Source organism: Salmo salar, chromosome 10, assembly GCF_965601325.2.
Source record: "Salmo salar chromosome 10, fSalSal1, whole genome shotgun sequence".
NCBI classification, from domain to species: domain Eukaryota; kingdom Metazoa; phylum Chordata; class Actinopteri; order Salmoniformes; family Salmonidae; genus Salmo; species Salmo salar.
Genome location: NC_138300.1, coordinates 1,623,091 through 1,649,672, shown reverse-complemented (window position 1 = coordinate 1,649,672; position 26,582 = coordinate 1,623,091). Strand labels below are relative to the sequence as shown.

General features: G+C 41.8%; 1 protein-coding gene across 1 annotated transcript in view; it reads right to left on the bottom strand.

The window, feature by feature from the left end:
- Nucleotides 1-26,582, bottom strand: part of LOC106613408 (gamma-aminobutyric acid receptor subunit gamma-3-like) — a 225,088-nt gene that overhangs the window by 178,549 nt on the left and 19,957 nt on the right. Inside the window, exon 2 of the mRNA XM_045688601.1 lies at nucleotides 19,166-19,386. Coding sequence (XP_045544557.1) covers nucleotides 19,166-19,386 — 221 coding nt within the window. The remainder of the gene's footprint in view (nucleotides 1-19,165; nucleotides 19,387-26,582) is intronic.

Here is a 26,582-nt window from a genome sequence, read left to right as displayed (position 1 = left end):
ACTTCCAATCAAAGGCAACACCAAACAGCTGCCTTCAATTGGAACTCCACCCCAATTAACTCAACATAGAAACACACTCGCTAGACTACACATAGAAATACATAAACATAGACCATAACTCAAAACCCGGAAATAATAAATCAAACGCCCTCCTAACTAACACACCACCCTGAACCACATAAAACAAATACCCTCTGCCACGTCCTGACCAAACTACAATAACAATTAACCCTTATACTGGCCAGGACGTGACACCCCAAGCCTAAACACTGCCACAAATCATCCCCAAGCCTAAACATTGCAACAAATCATCCCTAAGCCTAAACACTGCAACAAATCATCCAGCATATGTCCATTACTTTCACATATCAAATATAAACTCAGACAGGCACGTCTCAGACAGACATGTCTCCGAGCAAGATTAGATGAAATGCTTGACAAATACGTCTTTGTTGATATTCCTCCGACTTGACAGTTGAATAGATCTCTCTCCCCCCCCAAAAATAAAAATAACCACATAAAAAAAACAGAGCTCTTTCTGCTGGTGACAGTATTTTGGGATGAATCTAGTTATGATACAGATAGAATCTTTCATTTGTTTTTACAGCCCTCACAGCAGTCACTACCACCACTATTGTAGATTTTCCCCTTTTTAAGTTCTGCCCTTGAGCAAGGTGATGCCAAGGCATTCTGCAGTGGCCTATTTAGCGAGGGGAGTCATGAGTAAGGAAGGAGGGAAGCAGCTCGTTGGACAAGGGGAGATGTAACAGCTGAACATTGTCTGTGTGGCACCGTATTACCCATAAGCCTCATAGGTAGTGCAGTTATAGGGAATAGAGTAACCATTTGGGATGCAGTCAGAAAGTCTACCACGCTGTCTCGGTCACTCTGTGAAGCGTTTCCCTAGAACAACGGGAAATAACGGCGTTGCAATGAGGCAGATCTGTGTGGGTGAGTCAAATCATGAACAAAGGAGTCCTATTGATGATCTATATTCATGGATTCTCTCTCACGGAGTCCAATTGATGATCTACTCTGAGTGTACAAAAAATTAAAGAACTCCCCTCTCTTTTCCATGACATAGACTGACCAGGTGAATCCAGGTGAAAGCTATGATCCCTTATCGATGTCACTTGTTAAGCTCGGGGCAACTTTATAGTGAGGACTGACAAACTAAAGCGCAGTAATTGGATTATGATGCATTTCCACTATTAATAGTCGATTCATCAGGTCAAAGACTACACTGTCTCTGTGACTGGTGAATACGACTTGAGTGTATACACTGAACAAAAATATAAAATGCAACAATTTCAAAGATTTTACTGAGTTACAGTTCATATAAGGAAATCAGTACATTAAAATAAATTAATTAGGCCCTAATCTATGGATTTCACATGACTGGGAATACAGATATGCATCTGTTGGTCACAGATACCTTAAAAAAAAGGTAGGGGGCGTGGATCAGAAAACCAGTTAGTATCTGGTGTGACCCCCATTTGCATAATGCAGCGTGACACATCTCCTTCACATAGAGTTGATCAGGCTGTTGATTGTGGCCTGTTGGAATGTTGTCCCACTCCTCTTCAATGGCTGTGTGACGTTGCTGGATATTGACGGGAACTGGAACACGCTATCATACATGTCAATACAGAGCATCCCAAACATGCTCAATGGATGACATGTCTTGTGAGTATGTGCGCCATGGAAGAACTGGGATATTTTCACCTTCCAGGAATTGTGTACAGATCCTTGTTGACATGGGGGCCGTGCATTATCATGTTGAAACATGAGGTGATGATGGTGTATGAATGGCACGACAATGGGCCTCAGGATCTCCGTCAAGGTATCTCTGTGCATTCAAATTGCCATCGATAAAATGCAATTGTATTCATTGTTTGTAGCTTATGCCTGCCCCATACCATAACCCCACCGCCAGCCACCATCGGGCACTCTGTTCACAATGTTGACATCGGCAAACCGCTCGCACACATGACACCATACACGCGGTCATGGCCATCTGCCTGGTAGAGTTGAAATCGGGATTCATCAGTGAAGAGCACACTTCTCCAGCATGCCAGTGGCCACCGAAGGTGAGCATTTGGCCCACTGAAATCGGTTATGATGCCGAACTGCAGTCAGGTCAAGACCCTGGTGAGGACAACTAGGATGCAGATCAGCTTCCCTGAGACGGATTCTGGCAGTTTGTGAAGAAATTCTTCGGTTGTGCAAAACCCACAGTTTTATAAGCTGTCCGGGTGGCTGGTCTCAGACGATACCTCAGGTGAAGAAGCCGGATGTGGAGGTCCTGGGCTGGCGTGGTTACACATGATCTGCGGTTCTGAGGCCGGTTGGACCTAATTACCAAATTCTCTAAAACGTCTTATGTTTGAGAAACATAAAATTATCTGGCTACAGCTCTGGTGGACATTCAGCATGCCAATTACATGTTCCCTCAAAACTTGAGACGTCTGTGGCATTGTGTTTTGTGAAAAAACGTCACATTTTAGAGTGGCCTTTCATTGTCCCCAACAAAAGGTTATGAGTAGAGCATCTATGTCACATCCTGACCATAGTAAGATGTTATTTTCTATGGTAGAGTAGGTCAGGGCGTGACAGGGGGTGTTTTGTGTTTTTCTATGTTTTGTATTTCTATGTTCTTAGGTTCTAGTTTTTGTATTTCTATGTTGGTTTGTTTGGGATGATCTCCAATTAGAGGCAGCTGGTCCTCGTTGTCTCTAATTGGAGATCATACTTAAGTAGGGGTGTTTCTACCTGGGTTTTGTGGGTGATTATTTTTGAGTAGTGTTTGTTTCTCCTCTGCGTCACGGTTTGTTGTTTTGTTTATTCAGTTTATTGATGTATTGCATAGTTTCACAGATTAAATAAAATGTGGAACGACACATATGCTGCACCTTGGTCCTCTCCTTTTGACAGCCGTGACAATCTAGCTTGTTACAGTAGAGCAGCTAGCTTGTTACGGTAGAGCACCTCGCTTGTTACGGTAGAGCACCACGCTTGTTACGGTAGAGCACCACGCTTGTTACAGTAGAGCACCTCGCTTGTTACAGTAGAGCACCTCGCTTGTTACAGTGGAGCACCTCGCTTGTTACAGTAGAGCAGCTAGCTTGTTACAGTAGAGCAGCTAGCTTGTTACAGTAGAGCAGCTAGCTTGTTACGGTAGAGCAGCTAGCTTGTTACGGTAGAGCACCACGCTTGTCACGGTAGAGCACCACGCTTGTCACGGTAGAGCACCTCGCTTGTTACAGTAGAGCATCTAACTTGTTACAGTAGAGCACCTAACTTGTTACAGTAGAGCACCTAGCTTGTTACAGTAGAGCATCTAACTTGTTACAGTAGAGCATCTAACTTGTTACAGTAGAGCACCTCGCTTGTTACAGTAGAGCACCTCGCTTGTTACAGTAGAGCACCTCGCTTGTTACAGTAGAGCACCTCGCTTGTTACAGTAGAGCACCTCGCTTGTTACAGTAGAGCACCACGCTTGTTACAGTAGAGCACCACGCTTGTTACAGTAGAGCACCTCGCTTGTTACAGTAGAGCACCTCGCTTGTTACAGTAGAGCACCTCGCTTGTTACAGTAGAGCACCTCGCTTGTTACAGTAGAGCAAATAAGCTTGTTACAGTAGAGCAAATAAGCTTGTTACAGTAGAGCAAATAAGCTTGTTACAGTAGAGCACCTCGCTTGTTACAGTAGAGCACCTAGCTTGTTACAGTAGAGTACCTCGCTTGTTACAGTAGAGCACCTAGCTTGTTACAGTAGAGCACCTCGCTTGTTACAGTAGAGCAAATAAGCTCGTTACAGTAGAGCAAATAAGCTTGTTACAGTAGAGCAGCTAGCTTGTTACAGTAGAGCACCTCGCTTGTTACAGTAGAGCACCTGGCTTGTTACAGTAGAGTACCTCGCTTGTTACAGTAGAGCACCTCGCTTGTTACAGTAGAGCACCTCGCTTGTTACAGTAGAGCACCTCGCTGTTACAGTAGAGCATGAATGCACCCCAAATGGCACCCTACACCCTTTTTGGTTTCAGGTTGAACTCCAACCAAAAGGGTTCTATCTGGAACCAAATAGATTTCTTCAAATGGTTATCCTATGGGGACAGCCGAAGGACCCTTATTGGTTCTAAATAGCTCCTTTTTTTTCTAAGAGTGTATATAATGCACTAGAATGCCTTGCAAAAGTATTCATCCGCCTTGGTGTTTTTCCTATTGCGTTGCATTACAACCTGTAATTTAAATGCTTTTTTATTTGGATTTCATGAAATGGACACACACAAAATAGTCCAAATTGAGGTAGTGAAATGAAAAAAATTACTTGTTTAAAAAAATAATTTAAAAAAGTGGTGCGTGCAGATGTATTCACCCCCCTTTGCTATGAAGCCCCTAAATAAGATCTGGTGCAACCAATTACCTTCAAAAGTCACATAATTTGTTAAAAAAAGTCCAGCTGTATGCAATCTTAAGTGTCACATGATCTCAGTATATATACACCTGTTCTGAAAGGCCCCAGAGTCTGCAACACCACTAAGCAAGGGGCACCACCAAGCAAGCGGCACCATGAAGACCAAGGAGCTCACCAAACAGGTCAGGGTCAAAGTTGTGGAGAAGTACAGATCAGGGTTGGGTTATATATTTATAAAAATATCTGACATTTTGAACATCCCACGGAGCACCATTAAATCCATTATTAAAACATTAAAGAATATGGCACCACAACAAACCTGCCAAGAGAGGGTCACCCACCAAAACTCACGGACCAGGCAAGGAGGGCATTAATCAGAGAGGAAACAAAGAGACAAAAGATAACCCTGAAGGAGCTGCAAAGCTCCACAGTGGAGATTTAAGTTTCTGTCCATAGGACCAATTTAAGCCATACACTCCAGAGAGCTGGGCTTTATGGAAGAGTGTCCAGAAAAAAAGCCATTGCTTAAAGAAAACAATAAGCAAACACGTTTGGTGTTCGCCAAAAGGCATGTGGGAGACTCCCAAAACATATGGAAGAAGTGTCATGACGTTGGCCTCTTTTGGTACAGGGAGGACAGTTGACCCCCTCCCTTCTGCAAAACCACCCCCTACCTTCCCCCCAATCCACCCTGTGTGTAAAGGGTCGTAAAAACTCTAAAATTCCAGGAGAGTCTCTGGCCACATGACCCATAGAGAGACACAGGAAATTCTTCCAACTCATAGAATTGGAGAGCCAAGCGACATTTTGTGTTCTGGAGAAGGTATGGAAGATTGGTGAAGAATCCAGCTACGAACTGATCCGCTTGGTACAATTTTGTGATACTCAGAAGAGACAATATAGCCATATTACCATAAAACTGTTTATATAATAGCATCATAATGGTTGTATAGAATGTATTAAAAGGATAAAGCTTTTGTAAGACATTGAGATGCTATGTACTGATGTAATGTGATAGATTTGGTTACAGAAATACAATTCTAACTCAGTCATAGGCACGCCCCCAGGGACCCATACAGGACCAGGCGTCATTTGACAAGCTGTTCTATGGGCACTATAAAACACCCCCTGATTTACATTTCTTGAGACCAGGCCTAATAGGTTTTACCTTCCAATTCCTCTACTGAAAGTGAACCATACCACGTGGTTAACTTTTAGACTATTGATACCGACAGAATAAGAACAAGTCTTTGATATTAATTATTAGTCTGCAGCTAAGTAAATTATATCATCGAACGCGAAGACCAACGAAACAACCATTCTATGACGACATTAATGAATGTCGCTCTGAAAGATCCATTCTAACCGAGAGAGAGAGAGAGAGAGAGAGAGAGAGAGAGAGAGAGAGAGAGAGAGAGAGAGAGAGAGAGAGAGAGAGAGAGAGAGAACGCGGACAAAACTCCCCAACAGAACAGAACTCTCGAACAAGGATCACGACGACACACTGAGCGTAAATATATATTGATTGCAATTGTTCCCGAATGAGTGAGCCTTCAATTGTCAATTGTTAATATTAATGAACTCTGTAGGTGTGCATTCTCAGCTGATCGTTTATGACCCATTGTTCAACAGGCCGACCTGCCTGTTTAGCCCACAAGGGCACATTCCGCTACCAATCCTTTGTGACGATAATTACTGTTTGTATGTTTTTCTGTTAATAACTTAGTGTAGTAAATAAATGATTTTAAGACAATTGATGTATGGATGATTTTAGTAAAGACTGGGTTCGTGCAGATACAACAATTTACGACGTTTGGAATGAGACTGGACTAGAGGTAAAATACACCATTTAAACTAGAAGATAATCGGCCTATACTATAATAGAATATAATATTATAATACAGGAAAGTTATATTAGGAAAATTATAGCTATGTAATCTGAATATTCTCCTTGGTGCCCCGATCTCCTAGTTAACCTGTTAGGGCTATGGAGCAGTATTGACACGGCTGGATAAAAAACATACCCGATTTAATCTGGTTACCACTCCTACCCTGTAACTAGAATATGCATATACTTATTACATATGGATAGAAAACACCCTAAATTTTCTAAAACTGTTTGAATGGTGTCTGTGAGTATAACAGAACTCAAATGGCAGGTCAAAACCTGAGAGATTCCTTTACAGGAAGTGGCCTGTCTGACCATTTCTTGAACTTCTTTTCCATCTCTATCATTTACTAAGGATCTCTGCTCTAATGTGACACTTCCCACGTCATCCATAGGCGCTCAGAGCCCGGGAAAAAACAGAATGTCGTCATTCCAGCCCCAGGCTGAAACACATTATCGCCTTTCTCAAGTGGCCGATCAAGGGACACTGGGCTTATGCGCGTGACCCCGACCGCCCCCGCCTTTGGGATTTTTTCCTCTGTTTGCCGAAAAGGAGATTCCCTGTCGGAATATTATCGCTTTTCTACGAGAAAAATGTCGTAAAAATTGATTTTAAACAGCGGTTGACATGCTTCGAAGTACGGTAATGGAATATTTAGAATTTTATTGTCACGAATTGCGCCATGCGCGCGACACTTCTTTAGTGTCTGGAACGCACGAACAAAACGCCGCTATTCGGATATAACGATGGATTATTTTGGACCAAACCAACATTTGTTATTGAAGTAGCAGTCCTGGGTGTGCATTCTGACGAAGACAACAAAAGGTAATCAAACTTTTATAATAGTAAATATGATTATGGTGAGTGCTAAACTTGCCGGGTGTCTAAATAGCGAGCCCGTGATGCCTGGGCTATGTACTTAGAATATTGCAAAATGTGCTTTCACCAAAAAGCTATTTTAAAATCGGACATATCGAGTGCATAGAGGAGGTCTGTATCTATAATTCTTAAAATAATTGTTATGCTTTTTGTGAACGTTTATCGTGAGTAATTTAGTAAAATGTTAGCGAATTCCCCGGAAGTTTGTGGGGGGTATGCTAGTTCTGAACGTCACATGCTAATGTAAAAAGCTGTTTTTTGATATAAATGTGAACTTGATTGAACAAAACATGCATGTATTGTATAACATAATGTCCTAGGGTTGTCATCTGATGAAGATCATCAAAGGTGAGTGCTGCATTTAGCTGTCTTCTGGGTTTTGGTGACATTATATGCTGGCTTGAAAAATGGGTGTCTGATTATTTCTGGCTTGGTACTCTGCTGACATAATCTAATGTTTTGCTTTCGTTGTAAAGCCTTTTTGAAATCGGACAGTGTGGTTAGATTAACGAGAGTCTTGTCTTTAAATGGCTGTAAAATAGTCATATGTTTGAGAAATTGAAGTAATAGGATTTTTAAGGTTTTGAAAATCGCGCCACAGGCTGGCAGTGGCTGTTACGTAGGTGGGACGCAAGCGTCCCACCTAGCCCATAGAGGTTAATTACAATTAAACGATTAATCAGTTTAATCGCGTGATAATAATTACAGGGAGCTAATTGATAAACATGTCTTCCGTTTAATGGTAACCCAAAGACACGACAGAAGGTACTCTGGTCAGATGAGACTAAAATGTTGCTTTTTGGCCATCAAGGAAAACGCTGTCAGGCGCAAACCCAACACCTCTCATCACCCCGAGAACAACATACCCACATTGAAGCATAGTGGTGGTAGCATCATGCTATGGGGATGTTTTTCATTGGCATGGACTGGGAAACTGGTCTGAACTGATGGCGCTAAACACAGGGAAATTCTTGAGGGAAACCTGTTTCAGTCTTCCAGAGATTTGAGACTGGGACAGAGGTTCACCTTCCAGCAGGACAATGACCCTAAGCATACTGCTAAAGCAACACTCGAGTGGTTTAGTTGGTAGAGCATGGTGTTTGCAACGCCAGGGTTGTGGGTTCGATTCCCACGGGGGACCAGTATGAAAAAAAAAAGTTAAAAAAAAAGAAATGTATGCATTCACTACTGTAAGTCGCTCTGGATAAGAGTGTCTGCTAAATGACTAAAATGTAATGTAAATGGAAACATTTAAATGTCTTGGAATGGCCTAGTCAAAGCCCAGACCTCAATCCAATTGAGAATCTGTGGTATGACTTAAATATTGCTGTACACCAGCAGAACCCATCCAACTTGAAAGAGCTGGAGCAGTTTTGCCTTGAAGAATGGGCAAAAATCCCAGTGGCTAGATGTGCCAAGCTTAAAGAGACATACCAAGAGATTTGCAGCTGTAATTGCTGCACAAGCTGGCTCTACAAAGTATTGAGTTTGGGGTGGGGAATAGTTATGCACGCTCAAGTTTTCAGTTTATTTTGTTGTCTTATTTCTTGTTTGTTTCACAATAAAAAATATTTTGCATCTTCAAAGTGGTAGGCATGTTGTGTAAATCAAATGATACGAACCCCCCCAAAAATCTATTTTATTTCCAGGTTGTAAGGCAACAAAATAGGAAAAATGCCAAGGAGGGTGAATACTTTCGCAAGTCACTGTACTTTTGACCAGAACCCTATGGGCCACACATTTGAGAGTGTGAGTGAGAGTTTGAGACATCTCACACCACATGCTCAGAAGCTGTATGTGCACTATACTGTAAAGCAGGGTTCCCCTCCTGGTGGACCAAGTGTGATTTTATTTGGCCCCCCCAAGTTTTCTGAGGAACAAATTGTTGGACATCAGCAAAACAACATCAGCAAATCAGTTTCAAGTGATTTTAAGTTTGGAAATCTGTTCCAAAGTATTAACAAGCGTATTATAGATACACTCAATGGCCAGGTTATTAGGTACACCACATCTAGTACCAGGTCAGACCCCGCTTTGCCTCCAGAACAGCCTGAATTCTTCGGTGCATGGATTCTACAAGTCGGAAACATTCCACAGGAAACATTCCACAGGGATGTTGGTCCATTCTAACGAGATGGCATCACGCAGTTGCTGCAGATTGGACGGCAGTACATTACCGCCACCAGCATTGATACCAGGTAAGATGTGGTCGTTTGCTGGAATAGCCAATCCGTGACAAGGATTGACGAGTTGTGCGTTCCAAGATGTCGTTCTGCACACCGCTGTTGTACTGCGTCGTTATTTGTCTGTATGTGGGCCCAACCTGTTAGCTTGCACGATTCTTGCCAATCTCCTTCTACCTCTCTCATCAACGAGCTGTTTTCGCCCACAGGACTGTCGCTGGTTGGAGGGATTTTGTTTGTCACACCATTCCTCAGTAAACTCTAGACACTGTCGTGCGTGAAAAGCCCAGGAGGCCGTTTCTGAGATACTGGAACCAGCATGCCTGGCACCGACGATCATACCACTCTCAAAGTCTCTTAGGTCACTCGTTTTGTCCATTCTAACGTTCAATAGAGCAGTAACTGAATGCCTTGATGCCTGTCTGCCTGCTTTATATAGCAAGACACGTGACTCACTGTCTGTAGGAGCGATCCATTTTCGTGAAAGGGGTGGTGTACCTAAAAAACTGTCCGATGAGTGTATGTATTTGTACAGTATATCAAAATAAACAAGGTTTGAAATTATGACGTTTTAGTCAAATATTATATCTGTTTGGGATTCTTGCGGTCAATTTGCATCTAAATAAATAAATAATAATCTACTAATTATTTGTAATTATGATCTGGCCCGCTGACCATCCACTCAAGACAAAATCAGACCGCGGCTGAATCTAGTTGATGATCCCTGCTGTAAAGTATAAGAATTTATGTAGAGAATTGTCCGGGGCAGAAACCTCACACACACCATCTCTAACGTAATTGGACAAGTCTGCTCCGATATTAGAGTATGCAGCTCTGTCAATGAGGAAATCCTGTGTAGATGAATATTGCCAGAGGGACTTGTGCTTAAAATACATCAATTATTTATTATTTTTGAACTTGTTGATTCTGAACTATTCTTAAAAATAAAACAATATATAAAATAAAATGTAAATATTATTTCAAGGTTTTTACATTGGCATGTTCTTTACATCTTGGAATGTGTTTAATGGAGTTTAAAACATGATTAAGAGGCACAGTCAATTTTAGCAAGATGGCTACAATGTCAAAAAAAGGATATTGAGATGACATATTTATAATGAAATTCAAAAACAAATTCTCAAATCATTTTCAGTTGTGTGGGAAGTAGCAAGCAATGTTTTTCCTAATTTCAAGATAAGGCGCACTTAAACCCTATTAAAATAGGATATTATATCAACAGTATTTACGGCAGATTATTATAGCTGGATTTATAGTGTCATGACGTTCAAAAAAGGCCATTGAAAGTTCTCACTAAAAACATCATCAATCAAACCAGTTAACCCGCTATGTAATTGATTGCAGTCAATACGTTTCAATTGATTAGCTTGATTATGAAACATATTATTCAATTAATCAAAGTCTTAATGAAAGCTTGTCCGTAACTGTAACGATGTACGCTGAGAGTCGGGAAGCAAGTTCATGGAGTGAATACATTTTAATAAATAAATGAACAAAACAAGAAACACAAACAGCGATACCGACATGACAGGAACAGATACAGCAACAATGACGACTGGGGAAGAAACCAAAACGGACATATAAAGGGCAGGTATTCAAGGAGGTGATGGAGTCCAGGTGAGTGTCATTATGCGCCCCACGCTGGTGACAGGTGTGCACCCTAATGAGCAGTCTGGTGACCTAGAGGCCAGAGAGAGAGCACACGTGACAATAACTAATAAAAACACCCAAAAATGTCCCACGCATGAGCAACACTGCTTTTACACAAATTCACTCTGGCTATCTACTCAGAGCACTCTCGTCTGAGTGTGCCAGAGTGCAGAATAACTAACAAATGTACACATTTTCAACATGTTGAATATGGCTGATGTCAGTAAACGTCGACAAAAAAAACGTAACTAAATTGTTGCCAGCAGCACAGTTAGTCACCAACACTCTGGATAACATGAACACAGCTTAACCAGCTCTGCTAGGGCGAGTAAAATGGCCAGAGTGAGCTGTTCTCTCATGTGTCTGGAAGTAGCTAGCAAGCTAGCCAACGGTAGCCAGTTAGTTTAGGAGCTTGACTACTGTTGTTAGGTCAGAAAGCTCTGATCAACACTACTCCTCGGCCAGAGCATCCAGTGTGCGCTCTCAACGTTCTGAATTTACGAATGGACAATCTGACAACGCTCTGAGTTTACGAACACCCAGCGTGCACTCTGGCACTCCAGATTGAATTCACGAATACACCTGTAGTATAAACCAGCCTTTAGTCTTCAAATCTTTGGTTGTTTTAATCCATGGCCTCACATGTGAATCCTTAAAAGAGATGGGTGAGGCTAAGGCATAAGAGGGTGTGAACGATGCTGAATAGGTGTAGACAAAGATGAGCTCTCCAGTAGGTCCCAAAATATTCAAGGGCCATTTTCTCAAAAGTGAGGTTACAAGTTTATCAACTTTCAAAGCAGAATTACTTTCCCATTGTTCCTCAACTGTAGTGTATGATAAACAAATGTCTATCTCTGAGTCTCTACCTTTATTCAATGTAAAAAAAAAAACACAATTTCAAACGTTGCTACATGAGACCAATTTGAGATGGTCGGTCACAATTGGTCTACCTGTGTAAAAAGCAGCCTAAGAGTTTTATTAAACTGAATCTCAGCAATATGACGTTGCCATGGGCAGCAGGATTAAATTAACCGTAGATATTGCAGATGAGCCCCATTGTCTTACATCAGATAGTGTGTACATCCGTCTCGTATCTTGCAAATGGTAATGGGATTGATCAAAAGTAGACTGGTTAGAATTGATTGCCGTAAAATTTGAAAATATTACCTAGGTGACATTGTCTGATGAACCCCATTTCTGCCTCAAAACGATCTAAATTAATCTAAGATAAAACAATACATAAGTATTATTTTTTTTGGTGAGGAAGTCTTAAGACACACCATTTTACGTCTGGATTATTGTGCTTCAAATGAGCAGTATCTCTGAAGTTTGGACTATGGGTACGAAAGCTAGCATACATTTTGACTGAAAAGATCCTGCTTACTAACAAGCTAACTACTTAGTACTGTACACAATGTTAAATCTTCCAACAAAAGCTAGCTAGCAAGTTACTGTAGATTGTAGTGCTAATGTTAACATTATTATGAGTTTTCATGAAGCAGCTGTTGCTCTGCCACAAGTTATTTCAGTAGCCTCCTGAGTCAGGAAACATGTTTATCTACGAACTGATTCGTGATAAGTCAATTCCTCTTAATTGTGGGTCTGTATGTCTACAACTAGTTTAACACTAGAACTGCCATAGGCCAACGTTTGATTTTGGAAATCAAAAAAATTGGCCACAAAAAAACAAAACAAAAACCATGTCCTGCTCCTTCCCTTACTTTTCCCCGAAATGCTCATTTGCCAAAAATGTTGAGCCATTTTACTGTTGTTATTAACCAATTTAACCAAGACAATTAGCCAGGCGCAAAATCCGTCTCTATCTCATCACTGAAGGAATGACAAATGGATGAATGGGCGATAATTGTGCACCTTACTTCACAATTGAATATAGTAATAAGGCCTAACTGACTGATAAGGAGGTCGATTTCATTTGAGAAAGACAATAGTGTAATGATGAGTTTGTATTATGCGTATTTATCAGCTTTTGGGGCACATGTTTATAGCAAATAATTTAACCACATGGCTTTGTAGAATAACGCAGAACATGTTATTGATGAGCAAGGGGAAACAAACGATGCCAGTCAACCTGCCCATCGAAACTACACCTAAACAATACCGAAACAAATTTCACACATAATAACAGTTAGCCTATAGATAACATTACATTGACAGTAGTCTGATGAGTGAAAGTATTATCAAATTATACATGAAGAGATGAGCGCAGCTTGGAATTGACAGCTGCAGGGATAGGAGTCTCAATTGATCAAATCCTCCTTCAGTCACATGCAGGTAAAAACATTTAGTCAAATAACTCTCAATATTCAAGAGCTGCATCTCTATTTTCAAATGTCACTTTTTTTCCAAGAAAACCTGCCCTGATCATACATACGTTCAGCACATATCCCCTCGCTGGCAGGAATATCTGCCCTGACCATACGTTCAGCACATAACCACTCGCTGGCAGCATCGCTCTGACCATACATACGTTCAGCACATAACCACTCGCTGGCAGGAATATCTGCCCTGATCATACATACGTTCAGCACATAACCCCTCGCTGGCAGCATCGCTCTGATCATACGTTCAGCACATAACCCCTCACTGGCAGGAATATCTGCCCTGATCATACGTTCAGCACATAACCCCTCGCTGGCAGCATCGCTCTGATCATACGTTCAGCACATAACCCCTCGCTGGCAGCATCGCTCTGACTACTAAGCAGACTAGTAACATTATAAACGGAAAGTTGGCTATCCGCAGAGCAGTAATGCCCTCTGACGTGAGATAATGGATGAGCCCCAGTCAAGATGACTCACTCACACAGCGTATCTGTGCAAGTCGGACTGATGCCGCTGTTTACTTTGTGAATCGCTAACTCTACCTTTAAGTTGATTGAGTGCATTTTTCTGTCCTCAAGAACCAGTTGACAATAAGTTCCTGAAAGGGTCTCTGTGACTGTGCTATGTAGTAATCTGTTTGTTTAAAGCCATTATGCACTGAGGCTACCTGACTTGGCCTGTTGGGATTGTGTTATATTGCTCTTTAATGGGTCTGTCACTGAGACTGAGTACAAACCAGACTGGGAAAACAGAGTGGCACCAAGACTGCGTCCCAAATGGCACCTTATTCCCTTGCACTACTTTTGACCAGAGCCCATAGTGAACTATATAGGTACTAGGGGTTCCATTTGGAACACATTCCCAGCCTTAAATTCACAGCTGGTTGATTCAGACAGGGCCAAGGGTAGGCTTTTATAACCCTGCCTGGGGGATGGAGAATACTGATGGTATTAGAAAAAACATGATGGTGAATTTGTTGATATTCTGTAATGGCTTTTTACCAAGCCAGAGAACAGAGAAATCCCACAAACGTTGTGGAAGCCAGGCCTTCTAGAACCTTCCATTTGTTGATATTCTGTAATGGCTTTTTACCAAGCCAGAGAACAGAGAAATCCATCAAACTTTGTGGAAGCTAGACCTTATAGAACCTTCCATTGGTTCCAGTGGTTGGGGTTTACTAAGGCCCCTTGGTACTTCCCTGTGTGACACTTCCCTGTGTGACACTTCCCTGTGTGACACTTCCCTGTGTGACACTGGCTTCTGGTTAATGATGTGACAGCTGTGGCATTTCACTGCTAGGATGCTTCCCAAATGGCAGTAGAGCCCTATATAAGGAATAGGCTGCCATTTGAGACACAGCCATAGTGTTCATAACCACGCAACCAACTTGACAAATATCATCACCTAAACAAACACTCAAAGGGAAAAAATAAAGTCAAACAACTATAGCTGAAAGCAGCAAAGCTGGGTTTCAGCTGTGGGCCACAATCAGGACAAATTGGACACATTGCCCTAGGACAAGTTACTTCTGTACTCTTTACCATGCTTACCAAATATCATACCTCAAAATCAAATTGATCATGCAATATAATATGCTTTTGATGTATTTTGGACCCTTTTTAATGATGTTGACTACTTTAAACATCTTATTTTCCAGAACCGTGACTCTAGATGAAACATTATGGGACAATGAACTTGCATTGTTTTTGTACTGTCCAGCAACAACACCATGCAGCCAAACTGAACCATACTTTACAGATTCGCTAGACTCATTTCCATGAGCATGTGTGCCAAATTCCATCACTCTCAGTGAAACAGAAGGTATAAACATGAGCCCAATATAGCGCCACTGTGTCGTCAATATGAATGTGCTTGCATATGTTGAGTCTTCAGCGTTTTGTTACAACGCGAATATGCGTGACTGATTTATATTAATTTATGTGCCAGACCACGCCCACTGGAAGGCTTATTGGTCCATGTTGTTTTAGGTATCAGTCTAGAAAATGTTGTGTTGGGAGAACTTGGTCCAAAAATATCAAGTTTCGTGCAGATCGGTCAGTTGCTGCCAGAGGAGTAGCGTTTTAATTCTAAATGGTGGAAAATCCATCATGGCGGCCTTTATGGGTCCTTCAGGAAAATGTGTTCTTTGTGAGGAGAGGGACCTATATGGGCTAAACAGACACACCTGGGGCCCAAATTTATGACGTATGTCACGCAACTGAGGGTAGAATGTGGAGAGGAATGGATTGGGTTCAGCCAGTCGTGATGAGACCTTCCCAGCTAGCTAGTTCAGTCAGTCATCATGATGAGCCCTTCCCAGCTAGCTAGTTCAGTCAGTCATCATGATGAGCCCTTCCCAGCTAGCTAGTTCAGTCAGTCATCCTGATGAGTCCTTCCCAGCTAGCTAGTTCAGTCAGTCAGTCATCCTGATGAGCCCTTCCCAGCTAGCCAGTTCAGTCAATCATCCTGATGAGACCTTCCCAGTTAGCTAGTTCAGTCAGTCATCCTGATGAGCCCTTCCCAGCTAGCCAGTTCAGTCAGTCGTGCTGATGAGACCTTCCCAACTAGCTAGTTCAGTCAGTCAGTCATCCTGATGAGCCATTCCCAGCTAGCTAGTTCAGTCAGTCGTCCTGATGAGCCCTTCCCAGCTAGCTAGTTCAGTCAGCTGTCCTGATGAGACCTTCCCAGCTAGCCAGTTCAGTCAGTCATCCTGATGAGACCTTCCCAGCTAGCTAGTCCAGTCAGTCATCCTGATGAGACCTTCCCAGCTAGCTAGTTCAGTCAGTCATCCTGATGAGCCCTTCCCAGCTAGCTAGTTCAGTCAGTCATCCTGATGAGCCATTCCCAGCTAGCCAGTTCAGTCAGTCGTGCTGATGAGACCTTCCCAACTAGCTAGTTCAGTCAGTCAGTCATCCTGATGAGCCATTCCCAGCTAGCTAGTTCAGTCAGTCGTCCTGATGAGACCTTCCCAGCTAGTTAGTTCAGTCAGTCATCCTGATGAGCCCTTCCCAGCTAGCTAGTTCAGTCAGCTGTCCTGATGAGACCTCCCCAGCTAGCTAGTTCAGTCAGTCATCATGATGAGCCCTTCCCAGCTAGCTAGTTCAGTCAGTCATCCTGATGAGTCCTTCCCAGCTAGCTAGTTCAGTCAGTCAGTCATCCTGATGAGCCCTTCCCAGCTAGCCAGTTCAGTCAGTCATCCTGATGAGACTTTCCCAGTTAGCTAGTTCAGTCAGTCATCCTGATGAGCCCTTCCCAGCTAGCTAGTTCAGTCAGTCATCCTGATGAGCCATTCCCAGCTAGCCAGTTCAGTCAGTCGTGCTGATGAGACCTTCCCAACTAGCTAGTTCAGTCAGTCAGTCATCCTGATGAGCCATTCCCAGCTAGCTAGTTCAGTCAGCTGTCCTGATGAGACCTTCCCAGCTAGCCAGTTCAGTCAGTCATCCTGATGAGACCTTCCCAGCTAGCTAGTCCAGTCAGTCATCCTGATGAGACCTTCCCAGCTAGCTAGTTCAGTCAGTCATCCTGATGAGCCCTTCCCAGCTAGCTAGTTCAGTCAGTCATCCTGATGAGCCATTCCCAGCTAGCTAGTTCAGTCAGTCATCCTGATGAGCCCTCTCCAGCTAGCTAGTTCAGTCAGTCATCCTGATGAGACCTTCCCAGCTAGCTAGTTCAGTCAGTCATCCTGATGAGCCATTCCCAGCTAGCTAGTTCAGTCAGTCATCCTGATGAGCCCTCTCCAGCTAGCTAGTTCAGTCAGTCATCCTGATGAGACCTTCCCAGCTAGCTAGTTCAGTCAGTCATCCTGATGAGCCATTCCCAGCTAGCTAGTTCAGTCAGTCATCCTGATGAGCCCTCTCCAGCTAGCTAGTTCAGTCAGTCATCCTGATGAGACCTTCCCAGCTAGCTAATTCAGTCAGTCATCCTGATGAGACCTTCCTGATGAGACCTTCCCAGCTAGCTAGTTCAGTCAGTCATCCTGATGAGACCTTCCCAGCTAGCTAGTTCATCCTGATGAGACCTTCCCAGCTAGCTAGTTCATCCTGATGAGACCTTCCCAGCTAGCTAGTTCAGTCAGTCATCCTGATGAGACCTTCCCAGCTAGCTAGTTCAGCCAGTCATCCAGATGAGCCCTCTCCAGCTAGCTAGTTCAGTCAGTCATCCTGATGAGACCTTCCCAGCTAGCTAGTTCAGTCAGTCATCCTGATGAGACCTTCCCAGCTAGCTAGTTCAGTCAGTCATCCTGATGAGCCCTTCCCAGCTAGCTAGTTCAGTCAGTCATCCTGATGAGACCTTCCCAGCTAGCTAGTTCAGCCAGTCATCCTGATGAGCCCTCTCCAGCTAGCTAGTTCAGTCAGTCATCCTGATGAGACCTTCCCAGCTAGCTAGTTCAGTCAGTCATCCTGATGAGACCTTCCCAGCTAGCTAGTTCAGTCAGTCATCCTGATGAGACCTTCCCAGCTAGCTAGTTCAGCCAGTCGTCCTGATGAGCCCTTCCCAACTAGCTAGTTCAGTCAGTCATCCTGATGAGACCTTCCCAGCTAGCTAGTTTACATGCTGGGCTGGCTAGCTGGCAACAACAGAAACATGGCACTAGTTAAAACATGTAAAAGAATGTGATATTTATTTTTGATGGGCGAAGGAGTATTAACTTGTAGTATTGATCCCCATCAGGATGTTACTGTGACATGCCAATTAGCTGAAATAACAAGCTGGTGCAACGGTGTTGTATTGAGGTTATTTGCAGACGTTGAGTTGCTCCCCACTGGGCAGCTGTAGGCTATCACATGTCGAAGGCAATAGCTAACAGCCTACGGGAGAAATAACTTGCAGTATTGGTAGTAGCCATCTGGACTTCACCGTAATACATGTGTCTACACTGCTCAATGGGGGAGAGTTTGAGCTGCTATGCAGGCAACACAACAACACAGGGCCCAGTATAATAATAATAATAATTTGCTCCGGCTATCCACAGTAAGGAGAGGGAAGTAGCTAGATAGCTTAGTCAATATCAGGCCAGTAAACAGAGGGAAGTAGCTAGATAGTGTAGTCAATATCAGGCCAGTAAACAGAGGGAAGTAGCTAGATGGTGTAGTCAATATCAGGCCAGTAGCTAGATAGTGTAGTCAATATCAGGCCAGTAGCTAGATAGTGTACAGTCACATTCATTACATTTAAGTCATTTAGCAGATGCTCTTATCCAGAGCAACTTACAGTAGTGAATGCATACATTTCATACAATTTCATACTTTTTTTTTCCTGTGCTGGCCCCCCGTGGGAATTGAACCCACAACCCTGGTGTTGCAAACACCATGCTCTACCAACTGAGCTACACAGGAAGTCTAGTAACATTCCTCAGTAACATGTGAGTCAACCAAACTTTGAAACTTCTCCAAGGAAACCATATCCTGGAAACTTCCAGTTGATCCTGGAGAGAATTCCAAGACCACGGAGCTGAGTAACTAAAAGATCCGTTCTGATTTTAGGAACCGTTAAAAGTAAGTAGGAGCGAAACACTAACTGTTATTTATTTTCTGACCTTATCAAAGCAGAACAGAGATAAAGTGGCAATTTTCCCAAAATGGCCTCATAGATCATAGTATATCAATGTTTACGCCTCTTATTAACAACATACTGAATAAGAGTGGAGCCCTGATACTAAATCAGCAATCCTACTCTGAGACGCTTCATGAAAACCAAAGCAGACCGAGGCAAAAAACCAACAAAAAAAAACCAACAACAAGCAAACAAACAAAACAACAAAAACAAAACATTTTCTCTTTTGTTTACCTTAGTGTGTAGAGAATCTTCCCATCGTTCCATATCCTGAGCAGCTGATTGGGCGTTGTAATCCAATGGGAGTCAGCATTCTTGGAATTCCTGAAGATGGTGTCGGGGAGCCAGATGAGTCCAACCATGTTGCTATTCAGGGTCAGGATATTCATGGTGCTATTGTAGCTCAACCTGCTGTCTGTCCACGTCTGGGCAAAGATGATGTCGATCTGGTATTCCTTAAAAAAACAACAACAACAACAAAAAAACAAAACAAAGGAAATCATCCGACCAGCTATGAACGACAAACCAGAGTTTAGATAGGATGTTGTCACAGGCCGGCTCATAGCCTGTGGCAAAAATGAGAGGACATCAACAACCGGTATAGGCCAATTTAAAAAGTTATTTATTATCAAACAAAACTATTAATTCTAAACAAAGATCAGATATGAACGCCAAACCAGAGTTTAGATATGATGTCTATGATGATACATATATCAGATCAGATATCAAACGACAAACCAGAGTTTAGATAGGATGTCTATGATATCATACGTCTTTATGAGAATAAAAAGAAACCCAGGAGTTTATCAAAGGGAACTGTTTCACCAATTGACATGTTTATTGATTTCCTGTCTAGCAGGCTGGAAAAGAACGCAGCAGTTATGAAGAGTTCTAGAAGACAAAAGTCTCTCTTCTGTCTTGGCTTTTCTATGACTTTATTAAATGAGGGTAGAAGGAGGCTGGCTGGGGAGGGGAGAAGGAGGCTGACTGGGGAAGGGAGAAGGAGGCTGACTGGGGAGGGGAGAAGGAGGCTGACTGGGGAGGGGAGAAGGAGGCTGACTGGGGAGGGGAGAAGGAGGCTGACTGGGGAGGGGAGAAGGAGGCTGACTGGGAAGGGGAGAAGAAGGCTGACTGGGGAGGGGAGGCTGGCTGGGGAGGGGAGAAGGAGGCTGGCTGGGGAGGGGAGGGGAGAAGGAGGCTGGCTGGGGAGGGGAGAAGGAGGCTGGCTGGGGAGGGGAGAAGGAGGCTGGCTGGCTGGGGAGGGGAGAAGGAGGCTGGCTGGCTGGGGAGGGGAGGGGAGGGTAGTAGGAGGCTGGCTGGGGAGGGGAGCTCATAGAAAATAATGAAAACCTTCTATAGACTGCCAGGACCACTTTAAACCTTCTACTGACTGCCAGGACCTCCTAAAAACCTCCTTAAACCTTTTACTGACTGCCAGGACCTCCTTTGGCCAGTCTAACAGTAAGACACTGAGGACAGCCTGAGGCAGCATTAACAGGGGAACACAGCCTGATGAAACGTGATCAGAGATTACTTGAAAAGTAAACCACACTTCCTCAGAATACAAGAGTTACAGTGATTTTCCACCAATGACAGCATAAGATTTAAATTACCTTCTGGTCCAGCATTCCTACCCTGTGGATTTACAATCGTATAATCCTTGTTTACCACTATATGGTGAAATACCCAGGCAACTCAGCTTACAGGCATGCAGACAACCCGAACAGGTATGCAGACAATCAGATCAGCTTTTAGTAGCTGTAACCCAGATTACGTGGCTGAGTGCTCCGATGAGAGGAGAGCAGAGGAGAGGAGGTATTTGGTATTTTAATAGGATCCCTATTAGCTGTTGCAAAAGCTACTCTTCCTGGGATCCACACAAAACATGAAACATGACATAATACAGAACACATATATATATATATATATATGTGTGTGTGTGTAGTTCTGTCCTTGAGCTGTTCTTGTCTATTAATGTTCTGTATTATGTCATGTTTCATGTTTGTATTATTATTATTTTTTTAATTTTTTTTACAAAAGCCACACCTAGCCTACATATCAATACATGCAAACAAACTATCTAGGTCAAATAGGGGAGAGGTGTTGCTTTATCTGTTTTTTTTAAACCAGGTTTGTTGTTCACTTGAGCAATATCAAATGGAAGGAAGTTCCATGCAGTAATGTCTCTATAAAATACTGTACACTTTCTTGAATTTGTTCTGGACCTGGGGACTGTGAAAAGACCCCTGGTGGCATAAGTGTGTGTGTCAGAACTGTGTGTAAGTTGACTATGCAAACAATGAATTTTTTTAAATAAAAATAAGTCAGTCTCTCCCCAACTCTTAGCCAAGAGTATTTATATCAGCCCTCTGATTACAATTAAGTGCAAGACGTGTTGCTCTGTTCTGGGCCAGCAGCAGCTTAACTAGGTCTTTCCCTTTCAGCACTTGACCACACGACTGGACAATAATCAAGATAAGACAAAACTAGAGCCTGCAGGACTTGCTTTTTGGATTGTGGTGTCAAAAAAAAGCATCTCTTTATTTTAAGGACAGACCTCTCCCCATCTTTACAAGCATTGAATCTGTATGTTTTGACCATGACAGTTTACAAACTGAAACTGTATGATTATCCTGAATGGCTTTCTCTGAAACTGTATGATTACCCTGAATGGCTTTCTCTGAAACTAAATGATTATCCTGAATGGCTTTCTCTGAAACTATATGATTTATCCTGAATGGCTTTCTCTGAAACTGTATGATTATCCTGAATGGCTTTCTCTGAAACTGTATGATTACCCTGAATGGCTTTCTCTGAAACGAAATGATTATCCTGAATGGCTTTCTCTGAAACTGTATGATTATCCTGAATGGCTTTCTCTGAAACTAAATGATTATCCTGAATGGCTTTCTCTGAAACTGTATGATTATCCTGAATGGCTTTCTCTGAAACTAAATGATTATCCTGAATGGCTTTCTCCGAAACTAAATGATTATCCTGAATGGCTTTCTCCAAAACGGTATGATTATCCTGAATGGCTTTCTCTGAAACTAAATGATTATCCTGAATGGCTTTCTTTGAAACTAAATGATTATCCTGAATGGCTTTCTCTGAAACTAAATGATTATCCTGAATGGCTTTCCCTGAAACTAAATGATTATCCTGAATGGCTTTCTCTGAAACTAAATGATTATCCTGAATAGCTTTCTCTGAAACTAAATGATTATCCTGAATGGCTTTCTTTGAAACTAAATGATTATCCTGAATGGCTTTCTCTGAAACTGTATGATTATCCTGAATGGCTTTCTCTGAAACTGTATGATTATCCTGAATGGCTTTCTCTGAAACTAAATGATTATCCTGAATGGCTTTCTCTGAAACTAAATGATTATCCTGAATGGCTTTCTCCGAAACTAAATGATTATCCTGAATGGCTTTCTCTGAAACTAAATGATTATCCTGAATGGCTTTCTCCGAAACTAAATGATTATCCTGAATGGCTTTCTCCAAAACTGTATGATTATCCTGAATGGCTTTCTCTGAAACTAAATGATTATCCTGAATGGCTTTCTCTGAAACGAAATGATTATCCTGAATGGCTTTCTTTGAAACGAAATGATTATCCTGAATGGCTTTCTTTGAAACTAAATTATTATCCTGAATGGCTTTCTCTGAAACTGTATGATTATCCTGAATGGCTTTCTCTGAAACTAAATGATTATCCTGAATGGCTTTCTCTGAAACTAAATGATTATCCTGAATGGCTTTCTCTGAAACTAAATGATTATCCTGAATGGCTTTCTCCGAAACTAAATGATTATCCTGAATGGCTTTCTCTGAAACTAAATGATTATCCTGAATGGCTTTCTCTGAAACTAAATATTTATCCTGAATGGCTTTCTCTGAAACTAAATGATTATCCTGAATGGCTTTCTCTGAAACTAAATGATTATCCTGAATGGCTTTCCCTGAAACTAAATGATTATCCTGAATGGCTTTCTCTGAAACTAAACGATTATCCTGAATGGCTTTCTCTGAAACTAAATGATTCCCTGAATGGCTTTCTCTGAAACTAAATGATTATCCTTTTTTACTATTCATTCCTTCAATACTCAGTTTAAAACCTGTTAGGGCTAGGGGGCAGCATTTGCACGTCTGGATAAAAAAAATGTACCCGATTTAATCTGGTTACTAATCCTACCCAGTAACTAGAATATGCATATACTTATTATATATGGATAGAGAACACTCTAAAGTTTCTAAAACTGTTTGAATGGTGTCTGTGAGTATAACAGAACTAATTTGGCAGGCAAAACCCTGAGACATTTTCTGACAGGAAGTGGATACCTGATGTGTTGTATTACCTTTAAACCTATCCCATTGAAAAACACAGGGGCTGAGGAATATTTTGGCACTTCCTATTGCTTCCACTAGATGTCACCAGCCTTTACAAAGTGTTTTGAGTCTTCTGGAGGGAGATCTGACCGAACAAGAGCCATGGAACGATGATGTCCCATTAGACACCTGGCGCGCGAGTTCATGTTGGGTACCCTCGTTCCAATACGTTATAAAAGAGTATGCATTCGTCCACCTTGAATATTATTCATGTTCTGGTTAAAAAAGGCCCTAATGATTTATGCTATACAACGTTTGACATGTTTGAACGAACGTAAATATATTTTTTCCCCTCGTTCATGACGAGAAGTCCGGCTGGCTTAGATCATGTGCTAACAAGACGGAGATTTTTGGACATAAATGATGAGCTTTTTTGAACAAAACTACATTCGTTATGGACCTGTGATACCTGGAAGTGACATCTGATGAAGAGAATCAAAGGTAATGGATTATTTACATAGTATTTTCGATTTTAGATCTCCCCAACATGACGTCTAGTCTGTATCGCAACGCGTATTTTTCTGGGCGCAGTGCTCAGATTATTGCAAAGTGTGATTTCCCAGTAAGGTTATTTTTAAATCTGGCAAGTTGATTGCGTTCAAGAGATGTAAATCTATAATTCTTTAAATGACAATATAATATTTTACCAATGTTTTCTAATTTTAATTATTTAATTTGTGACGCTGACTTGACTGCCGGTTATTGGAGGGAAACGATTTCCTCAACATCAATGCCATAGTAAAACGCTGTTTTTGGATATAAATATGAACTTGATAGAACTAAAAATGCATGCATTGTCTAACATAATGTCCTAGGAGTGTCATCTGATGGAGATTGTAAAAGGTTAGTGCATCATTTTAGCTGGTTTTATGGTTTTGGTGACCCTGTCTTTGACTTGACAAAACATTACACACAACTCTTGTAAATGTACTGTCCTAACATACTCTAAATTTATGCTTTCGCCGTAAAACCTTTTTGAAATCGTAAAACGTGGTTAGATTAAGGAGATGTTTATCTTTCAAAGGGTGTAAAATAGTTGTATGTTTGAAAAATTTGAATTTTGACATTTATTTGGATTCAAATTTGCCGCTCTTGAAATGCACCTGCTGTTGAAGGAGTGCACCACGGGTGGCACGCTAGCGTCCCACCTAGCCCATAGAGGTTAATTTTTGTACCTTGGATCCTTCATCTCCGTCATGAGATTAGCCATGCTATTGGCACTTTCTTTCTTTGATAAATTCGACTCCATCCTTTTCTCACCACTGCGTAGATTACTACGGGAGTCTATATGTTTTAGCGGTTAAGTGTTTCTGTTATTGCCATTCAAGGTAGATAGCCAGCTAAATGTATAGCTAGCCTAGCCAGATTACCCGCCAAATAGGTGGTGGGTCTTAATGAGTGTAGGGTTAGTTGGTAGGGTAATTAAAAATAGATGTATAATTAAATGTTACACATTAAATTTCACCTTTTCCATTTTGTATGACAAAGTGTAATGGATCTTTACTATAGTTCAGTTGGGGTCAGTAATGCATCCTATTGGATGCCAACCGCCGTTAAACCTCACCAGAGAAGAAGAAGAAACTTGCTCTCTTGTTAGGACGACCAGGAAGTGAGACGCTTTGTCTCGCCGCTCTGTAAGTAAACTGCAGCGTAAGAATAGCAAACAATATTTGCTTAATGATAGCATGACTTTCACTATGTAAATATCACTGTGGGTTTACCAATAAAGTTATTATCTGGTTATTAACAGGATCAATGTTTGTAATGTTTCATCATTATGCATTCGATATGGGCTACATGTAACTTTCAATGAGAGTGCCGCAAGCCAATGAATGCACAGGCTGGTAGTAACAATTATAATGCATGGTTTTGACGGGGTAATGTTTAGAATGCAGGGTTTTGACTGGGTAATGTTTAGAATGCAGGATTTTGACTGGGTAATGTTTAGAATGCAGGATTTTGACTGGGTAATGTTTAGAATGCAGGATTTTGACTGGGTAATGTTTAGAATGCAGGGTTTTGACTGGGTAATGTTTAGAATGCAGGATTTTGACTGGGTAATGTTTAGAATGCAGGGTTTTGACGGGGTAATGTTTAGAATGCAGGGTTTTGACTGGGTAATGTTTAGGATGCAAGGTTTTGACAGGGTAATGTTTAGAATGCAGGGTTTTGACAGGGTAATGTTTAGAATGCAGGATTTTGACTGGGTAATGTTTAGAATGCAGGATTTTGACTGGGTAATGTTTAGAATGCAGGATTTTGACGGGGTAATGTTTAGAATGCAGGGTTTTGACTGGGTAATGTTTAGAATGCAGGATTTTGACTGGGTAATGTTTAGAATGCAGGATTTTGACTGGGTAATGTTTAGAATGCAGGATTTTGACGGGGTAATGTTTAGAATGCAGGGTTTTGACTGGGTAATGTTTAGAATGCAGGATTTTGACTGGGTAATGTTTAGAATGCAGGGTTTTGACGGGGTAATGTTTAGAATGCAGGGTTTTGACTGGGTAATGTTTAGGATGCAAGGTTTTGACAGGGTAATGTTTAGAATGCAGGGTTTTGACAGGGTAATGTTTAGAATGCAGGATTTTGACTGGGTAATGTTTAGAATGCAGGGTTTTGACGGGGTAATGTTTAGAATGCAAGGTTTTTACGGGGTAATGTTTAGAATGCAGGGTTTTGACTGGGTAATGTTTAGGATGCAAGGTTTTGACTGGGTAATGTTTAGAATGCAGGGTTTTGACTGGGTTATGTTTAGAATGCAGGGTTTTGACTGGGTTATGTTTAGAATGCAGGGTTTGACTGGGTAATGTTTAGAATGCATGGTTTTGACTGGGTTATGTTTAGAATGCAGGGTTTGACTGGGTAATGTTTAGAATGCATGGTTTTGACAGGGTAATGTTTAGAATGCAGGGTTTTGACAGGGTAATGTTTAGAATGCAGGGTTTTGACAGGGTAATGTTTAGAATGCAGGGTTTTGACAGGGTAATGTTTAGAATGCAGGGTTTTGACTGGGTAATGTTTAGAATGCAGGGTTTTGGCTGGGTAATGTTTAGGATGCAAGGTTTTGGCTGGGTAATGTTTAGGATGCAGGGTTTTGACTGGGTAATGTTTAGAATGCAGGGTTTTGACTGGGTAATGTTTAGAATGCAAGGTTTTGACGGGGTAATGTTTAGAATGCAGGGTTTTGACTGGGTAACGTTTAGAATGCAGGGTTTTGACTGGGTAACGTTTAGAATGCAGGGTTTTGACTGGG